The sequence below is a fragment of the Trachymyrmex septentrionalis genome, unplaced genomic scaffold, assembly GCF_001594115.1.
Source record: "Trachymyrmex septentrionalis isolate Tsep2-gDNA-1 unplaced genomic scaffold, Tsep1.0 scaffold24, whole genome shotgun sequence".
Taxonomy (NCBI): domain Eukaryota; kingdom Metazoa; phylum Arthropoda; class Insecta; order Hymenoptera; family Formicidae; genus Trachymyrmex; species Trachymyrmex septentrionalis.
Window position 1 is genome coordinate 260,638 of NW_017305397.1, and position 9,469 is coordinate 270,106.

The window sequence follows — 9,469 nt, forward strand, 5'->3', positions numbered from 1 at the left end:
ATACATAATTACTTTAATGATCCAACAAATTGTTTTTAATTAAAATAATTATATATAAGATGCTTAAACTTTGATGACACTGTAGCAAAAAATTCTAACGTTCTAATAATCAATTTAAAGATCCTTAATAATTACTTTGATGGTTTGAACAAAATTATTTTCAGATCCGTATTTAGAAAAATTTTAGATATTTTAGCAAATCCGCGCGTTTTTTCCGTATATTCTCCAAATATTCCTCAAATGGAAAAGTGGAAAAGTAACAAATAAATTTTTAATCGGAATAACGCCACAGCTAAAGTATTTATAATATTCTTTGCCACACTATATATATTTTGGATTTATTATATATATATATTTTTATACGCAATACACGATTATATAAATTCAGAAGGAGAAAGGAGAGAGAGAGAGAGAGAGAGAGACGAATTATCAACGAATTATCAAAAGCTGTCCGTAATGTATGCTGGTGACAGTTCTCGCGGAACAACTGGAAACGGAACCGTTGAGAATCACTCTAATCCTCGTAAAGGGATTCCTCGTATGCGTATATATCTCCGTCCTTTCACGTAATCTGAGCTTAACTAAACTCAGTCTTAAACTTACTCGTGGTAATAGTCTTCGCTGTTAATCGAAGCTCTACTCTCAGCGTCCCGTTCCCGGAAGTTGCTCTGGACGACGGCATGCACACGGAGCGATTTTGTCGTCGTTACCCGTCGGACTTCGCTGGTGACCCTTTAGCACGACGCAAAGGCTCGATTAGGGCGTTATCCAGTGCGGCATGAATATCAAACTTCGGCTAGGAAAGTGCTGCGCCGTTCCGTTCCGTTTATGTAACTTCAGCCGAGAACGATATGCGCAACGTTACCTTCGACCTCAGTGTCTTCGGTGGGAAACCGATATCATCTTGCCTCCTACTTACTAAATTAATAAACAAATGCTTTTTTTTAGTATACCGACATATCTGTAACTTTCGAATAATTGACATTTAAAAATATATAAAAAAAAAGAAACTCTAAAATTATGTTAAAATATGTATACATATTCTTATAAGTTAAATTTTACATACTTCTCTTTGATGTGGAATTATCCCAGAAGAGATAGAATGTGTGAAAGTAACTTCTTCACTTACTTTAGTCATATATTCACGTCATACAATTAGCTTTATATACACCTCGTGAAAGGATGCTTTAATCGCCCTCGACCATCACTGTCCCATCAACGTGTCATCCCTCGTCTGACCGCATAGAGCTCGAACTGGGGTGGTATGAATTCCAACACTCGCTCGTTTATTCAGTATTGGTAAAACGAGGTTTGCGCGAAAATGGGGTGCGGAGCGTAAGTTTGGCAGCTCATTTTATCCCGTCCGCAAACGTAACTCGTCGGCGCGGCGCACGGACGAAGAGAGATGTTTCCTGGACGTTCCCGGACGGTTCGTCGGCGTGCTGCGGTATGAATACGTATAAGGCTGTACTAAAGTTGGCGCCGGGACGCTGTAATGCGTCATAACGGGGCCGGCACGCATACACAGGTTTGCCCATCCTAAACATGAGGAGATGCAACGCCGCCGTAACTTCAAGTCGCATCACCCATACATTCGCGTTGCATATAATTTACATAATGAGCATCCATCTACCTGGAAACGTTCGCTTGAAAGGGGTCGGACGAAAGTTAAACGCGCCCTCCGTCCGACGTACTTCCGAATGTTGCTCGATCCGTTTTGTTTGTGCATACAGAACGAATACGCCAGGCCGTGCACGCGATATCGTTCAACGAATTTAACGAAATCTGAGCCAAACGTGTAAAACATCGCTTTTCGAATATATTTTTTTAATCCATATTGAGAATTATCCTATCAGCATTGGATAAAACCTTTTTTTTTTTTTAATATTATATCGAATTGCCGTTGAATCACTATCCCAGGATACTTTTTTAATGACTGATGATTTTGTTATTGCGGTATTTTTACAAAAATGTAATTTAAAGTATATTCAATGTTAGGTTACCGTGTTGTTAATTTTGCACGGAACATTTGAAACGGGAAATTCGCGTACTCTTCTAATTTAACACACTGTTAATAGCGCGCACGCTATGGGTACCATATATTTTATGTGTTTATGTTAGTATTGCGAAATTAACGCGGATCAGCCATCGTACCGATTATGGCACTTTGCGATCGACAGGCAAACAAATCTGAGTTGCAACGAGGTACGCGTTACCTTCGTTTACACAGCTTTCCAATCTGTCTAGCTGTTCGCAATTTTCAGAGAGTTCACTGTATCCCGTTTACATTCGTGGGACGCGGGACATAAGCTCGTTTCCACCTAAAAGGACCCGGACCCTCCAGTACACCGTATGAATACGTATAAGGCAATATTAAGCTTTGCATTATAGGGCTATCCATCACGATACATATATCCCTTCTGCTTCAACGAAGCGTACAAGTGGCTAGGATATATACATATCACAGTACACGCAAAGTTGATCCTACAAATCCTTTTCCCCTGATTGCGTGCGTCCGTCTTTTTTTATGCTTTATTTTCAACGCGTAGGTAAAGAGATTCAAGGAATATATCTTTGTCTTATATCTAAATTATATTTTCAGGCTAAGTATATTTTAAAAATATATCTAAAGGGTCTTTTTATAAATGTGCGAGAAATAGCAACAAAAAATTTGTTGAAGTTAATTTGTAAATTTTGAAAATTCTGCGAGTGAAGTTTTTATTAATTTTTCCTTTTTAAATTTTTCAGTATCAAAATTTTATAAATGTCTAAAAAGCTAAGTATATATACTCTTCACCGATGCTGAGAAATTTGTGAAAAAGACACTTCTTAATCGATTGAATGTTTTATATACCATGTTCTATTTTTTGATAACAATTGTACTCACAATCTTTTTTTGATTGTATATTATGAGAGGAATTCATATACAGTCTGAAATGTGGACTCGGCATATAATATTCATATGTATGCAAAGTACTTCATATTTGCATTGCTTTAGCTGCAGAAAATCTTTTATCCTATTGTAAAAAAAATTATTCTGCGCAATTTTATCTTTAATACTATAAGTGAGATTAAAATCCAGTTAAAATTCCCACTTAAAAAATTAACCTAAGAATTTAATTTTACGATCGTTTCATTATCTCTGTGCTTAATTCGTCATTGAACTCTCTTTATTCTCAATTACTAAAATATTGTAAAAAAATCTGCAAATGCTTCGACATTTCCATACGATACGAATCATTTCCTGAATGGCGAAGAAAAGTTAGTTATCGGAAATAACACGTTAGAAATGGAAGTACGCCTTATGATATGCGCGCACGTTGTCCGAATACTTAAGCACAAAACGCATAAAACGATAGGTCCATGCATATAACGCCAGCGCGTACATTTGGCCGGTGCACAGTCAGTGGGTTTTAGCATGCAGAGCAGACCAACCTTTAATGCTGAAATATCGCTAGAACGTCGCAATGTTGCCCCGTCATCATCGTCGTCGTCTTGCCGCGCGATATTTCGAGACCGGAGTGCGCAAAACCCTTAACCGCACATTCAAATCTACCCCTTTGCTGTCATGCTGCTTTGTTATGTGGCGTGTACATAAAGTTACAACTATCATTGTTAAGTAACTAGAAGAGTTCTAACGCTTTAATATTATACAACAGCTATTATTCTCTGTGAGAGGTGTTTACCAAGTAATTTAGCAATAAAGCCATTGGCAGTGTTAAATGAACTATACATAGAAATAGATTACATGGACAGAAAATTAGTAATCCTATCGATATATAGTTGAATCCCTTTTGTGCCTAATCGACCTGCCTACTTAAGTGGGAGCAAACGTCTCGAGTTTGAGTGTTAGTTGAACGGCAAAACAACGAGTCGCCGAGGCGGAAAGCGGGCGGAAAGGAAGTTTTGAGGGCATCTGGAAGCTCCTAGTTAGTACTCGGAAAAACAAGCTGGCTGTCGTCAGGATAAGGGGATTAAGAGGGTTCTGAGCCAGCAGCTGGCAACTAACGCTCGAGCCAATTCCTCGGAACTGAATTGGTCTATAGTCGCAGTATTCAGACTGCGCGTCGGCTTCGACGAGCCAAGAAAGAATCTGCTGTCGTCGTCGTCGTAATGTATCGCCGGTATTTTGCGAATCACGTACACCTACGTGCATTGGAAGGAAAAAAAATGTGAATCATAACGAGCGAACGTTTTGCTGTGGAAATGATTAAAAATTAACTGACAAATTAACATACTTAAATGAGTTCTTAGAATATTATTTTTAATAATCTTGTAGTGTAAAATGGAAATTTTTAAATAGCTTAACATGTTATTTCTCTAAACTTCTTAGTTTCGTAAAATAATTTAAGTGAAATTATTATGGTTTTATAGAACGAGAACACCTTTTGAATTGATTTCCTATTGATCAAAGTAATCATCATTGGCTTCAAAATATTCTCTTTTATTCAGAAGAAATAGAGCTTGAGAAAGAAGTTTAAAGAAACTCAAATCAGTAACTTTATTTAAATATTTCGTATAATGGAATTTGACAGCGAAATCATAAATTTTCTGCGCCGTTCGAATACATCTTACACTTGGATCACCAGACACCATCGTGCAATAGAAACCGCGGAGGGTGCGGTCAGCGGAGCTTTCGGTTAAAGTCGAAGAAAGTCGTAAAGCGCTTAGAGGCAAAAATTCATCTTGCTACGGGATAAAGTCCGTGCGATAACTTTAGACGGAAAAATTTCTGCCGATCGCAAGGATGAAACCCCGAAGTTGTCGGACGATAAGTAGCGGCGGCCGGAGTTCGCTCGATTTCCTACAGTTTTCATTAGTGAGCGAATCGTATTTCTCTCCCCTTCACCGCGTCTTTCGCCTTCTTTTTCTCTCTCATTAACGGCCCGTCGAGTTACTCTACAATTTCCTCGACTAGACAATAAGAACAGCTGCGAAAAGAAAGAGGTACGAAGATGAGGAGAAACATCGCTTCCCCTTCCACTTGCCCCGGCTTTTCATAAAATCCAATTTAAGAACTACCCTGATCCCTCCCCTCCTCGTTCGTCCTTATTTCTCTAAAGTAGCGAAGATCCGACAGGACATTTTTCTTCAAGATTGTAGTTAATGCATAATAAAAATGTGCAGAATATTGGGAGCTATGAACTCAGCATATTTTTCTTTTTTGTTTTTTTTTTTTTTAGTATAAAACATAATTATTCACAAACAAAAAGCATAGAATTTTTAGTTTAAACGTTTATTTAATTATTAAACTTAATTATAATAAATAATAAATCATTTATAGCATTATTTTTTGTTCTTTGCTTATTAAATTCTATATAACTATTTCCAGAAATAAAAGTAGATATTTTTATATACAAAAAAGCAAATAATGTTCCTCTCAAATAATTACAGTATTTATATATTTTTTATATTTTATTAATTTTTTATTTTTGACATATATTTTATTTTTATCTTTTTATTTTATTTTTATTTTTATATCGATTTTTTTACATTTCATTCGCATTTAGTAACGACGAGACCTCTCGTGTGAAATGTTACAATTCTGCACGACAAGCTTCAAATCGTCGGTAACATATCTCGGGAATCTGTCGATAAGATTTTGGGAATTAAGGGGACAAAATGTATCTTTATAATATTGCATTTATTTTATCAGTTCAAACATACAGCTCGTTTTTTGTAGAAAAATATTATTTTCTATACATCGATTATTATATTGATTACTTTTTATATTATTTTATTGTTACTCGCAATAAATCTATATAATTCATGATTATAGTATATTTCAATTATATATAATGTATGCATTCAGAATGACAATCGTTCATTGAGCGCTTAGTAAACGGTTATCGTTCTGAATGCACCCAATGTATATGCAGTAAGAATAAAATTATTAGATCTTCTAGAATCTATTATTCTTTGGTCCAAGTTAAATTCGTTAAACTAAAATTGTCTTATATTGTTTAGGACATGGTTCCACATCATTCACCGCTTTTCGATAATTATTCCAGACATTCCGATTGATGAAACAGACAGTTCCACCGCCTCGTATGTATTGAGTATCCTGAAAAGTAATAAAATACAAATTATGCGTTTTTCTACTAAAGCTTAAAGATATAGAACTTAGCTTTAAAGATATAGAAGACATAAAAGAAGGAAATGTTATAAACTATATTATAAGCCTCTGTTACTTGGAAAAAACATAATTGATTTAATTAATTAAATTTATGTTTTAATACTTTGTTTAATAAATTTTTCTTATTTGTAAACTAATGTTATCAGCCCTGATTTCTACTTTTTTCTATAAAAAACATATACTTACTGCTCGATTAATATCACCTATGCAAATCCAGGTTCGATTAGCTTTACCTTCAACAGCCACCGCCCACTTGGAATGATCGCGGCTACTCTTAAAATCGATGTTAACTGATGCCAAATTAATAGTTATAATATTGTATACTCTAAAAAAAATAATAAAAATTTAATTTAATTAAAGATATGGATTAACTAAAATTTATTTAACAATAAAAATAAAAAATGTAACATTACTTTACTTGTTTGCAGTCCGTTGGCAGTCTGCCTCGTCCGTTTAACCATGTTTCGGCAAATAAATCTGTTTTTAACGTCGGTGCAACGAACTCTTCGTACAAATCTATAAATAAAAAAAAAGAATACGTTAATTATTTATTGACAAGATTTTGTAAAAAATATATTAATTATAATGTAAAAAATATTCCACCAATTATAAAACAAAAAACTTTTAAAATTCAGCAGACATTCAGGCGCTCCTTATTTAAAGATGTTATTCATTAGGTTATTGTATAATATTATATATGTAAATATTATATAAATATGTATTTTGCTAACAAGTATGTAAGAAAATGTGTAAGGTCACAATCAATTTTTATTTTAAGACCATTTTAAATAACGTCTTAAGATATTAATACGGCTCTGTAATTGACTTATAATGTTTTAAGATTATATTCATAAAATAACAATAATAACGAATTTGAAACTAATAAGAGTCAGCGCGGGAGAGAGTGCGCAATATTAATATGGAATAGTCAACTTAACTCCATTTCTGCAATGTCTTTTTTATTCAAGTTTTATATTTAAAACTGGTTTAAAGAACGGTTAGTTAGTCATACAAGTACCGACTTAAAAAAAAAATTTCTATGCAAAAATCATGTATGCTGCATTAATTTTCAAGATAATCAAAATATTGTATTTTGAGTCTCATTTTGAAGACATTACTTTAAATTATTTCTCGCAATATATATGAATACACAAAAATATCAAGAGTGTTTACCTTTCTGCCACTTATCACTCTTAGCAAATGATACGAATTCAACACCGCCAGATGATTTTAACAGCGTTTTACTGATGAAAGGTGCTTGTCTGATACGCTTCTGATTAGCCGCGTCCGTAAGCACTGGAAACATCGCGGCGAATGTAGCGGGGATGTTTCTCCTATATGCTATTATTTGATTATACATCAACTGGCGACCAATAAGATCAAATTGATCATTGTCCACGGAGATGCACAAAAAGCTCTGTCCATAATGCATTCCGGATGTCGGATAATCATATTCGGATCGGTTTCCCAAAGTCGAAGTCTCATTCACTCGTATCTGAGAACATTTTAATTTAAGGAAAATCTACATCTAAAAGATCTTGTATATTATAAAACATTGTCATAAAGTTGAATGAGCTATTCAGATAAAACATTGCCTCGGTCATTGAATGATGACGCTCGCATGGAATATAAGATATTTAGATTCGATTCTCGGCCGAGAATATTTTTCAAAATAAAATTATTTACACAGATGCTTATTAACATCACATTATTAAGATCTTAAGATGCTTATAAGCATCAATGTTATTAAATTACTTGTTAATTCAATTGTGATATTATTATTCCAGCTTCAATTTAGAGCTGTTTCAAGATAAATTATCACTGTTACAGTTAGCTTGGAAATTGTATTAATTCATAAGAAATATTATTAGACATGAAGAAGCATCTCGATCGAATATGGTATTTTTCATTCACGTGTTTAAAACATTATTATTTTTAATTATTAAATTAATGATTATAATGAAAATGTTAGAGTGACTGATAGACTTTAGAAAATCTATGAAAAAGACACTCTTAGAAAAAACGACATTAATCAAGATAATCAATATCTGTATATAATTTGTTTGTCTGACTATTTTGCCTATTAATAAAATTATCGGGCATTTATGGAAGATACTGAAATAACATAAAACATCGATATTCGGTGTATTCTTAACGCTGTTGTACGTACTCGTCTTGTATCGTTGCCGCTGTTGGGTACAGGTGGATAATTCGGAACGCTATGTATTAACCAGAAACCCTCTTGTTTGTTTGTCATCACAGCGCCTTTGGTATGACCATATTTGGCATTGATAGGTCTGTTAGGCGGATCATCATTGTACAAGACCCAGAAAGTCTTCGATGCTATTGGCTAAACATATATAATTATATAAAATATTATATATATATATATGTTTTGTTATGATTTATAAATATTATGTAACACACTTTACAATATAAAATAATTTAAATAAATGTATATTCCACAAAATTAGAAGTTTTGTATTCTTATAATTTTAGAGACTATAATAAATTAAAAGTTAATTTACAAATTGTGAATAAAAAATTTTTTTTATGATTAAAATTAATTTAATTAAAAAATGTAATTTTATCACTTATTGCGCAAATAATAGATCTAAATGGATACTGGAGTTGTACATATAATGTAATTGACACCAGACAAAATAATTTATCTGCCAAATACATTTGAATAAATAAATACATTTTCGTATAACGGTTTATTCTTACGTCATTGTATAAAGGTGCTAAAGTATTTCCTGGTATAGAATTTTTTGCGCTGATTTTTTTCGTGGATAACTGCCAACCTTTAGCAACAGTATTATTGGTCATATATAAATACGCTGTTCCATTTCTAATCATAGGATTGCTGCTTTCTGATATCTTCGGCAACTTGTAAAGCACATACCTAAAATCATTCCGGTAATTGTTTATAAAAGTTATCGACAGCGGAAAGCGCAAACACAATATGGTTGCAAGATAAACATGACATTATACTATTAATATAAGATTAATACAAGGTTGGCAAAAGATAATGTTCTTTTTTAAAAATTGTGTTTTTTAAAATATGTTTTTAATGTTTCATACATGCTTATAAACAGTATTATAAAAAAAAACATGTTTAAAACATGTCTAAAATATGATTTTTATTAACAGAAGCATTTCAAAATATAACTATTCTTGTTTAATATTCATTATAAGTTTAAAAAAAAATTAATTGATTACACGTTATTATTAAAATATATTTCGTTCCATACTCAGGTTTTTTTCATAAGTTTAGACATTTGAAAATAGAATTTTATTTGAATTTAATTATTTAATATATATAATTATAAC

General features: G+C 32.9%; 1 protein-coding gene across 2 annotated transcripts in view; it reads right to left on the reverse strand.

The window, feature by feature from the left end:
* Nucleotides 1–5,768: 5,768 nt before the first annotated feature.
* Nucleotides 5,769–9,469, reverse strand: part of LOC108748740 (plancitoxin-1) — an 11,646-nt gene continuing 7,945 nt past the window's right edge. For both annotated transcript variants that reach the window (XM_018487046.1, XM_018487047.1), the window contains exons 4-9: nt 8,864–9,041; nt 8,307–8,486; nt 7,310–7,631; nt 6,550–6,652; nt 6,323–6,461; nt 5,769–6,064 (exon numbers count right to left, since the gene is read on the reverse strand). In XM_018487046.1, coding sequence (XP_018342548.1) covers nt 5,939–6,064; nt 6,323–6,461; nt 6,550–6,652; nt 7,310–7,631; nt 8,307–8,486; nt 8,864–9,041 — 1,048 coding nt within the window. In that variant the 3' untranslated portion in view covers nt 5,769–5,938. The remainder of the gene's footprint in view (nt 6,065–6,322; nt 6,462–6,549; nt 6,653–7,309; nt 7,632–8,306; nt 8,487–8,863; nt 9,042–9,469) is intronic.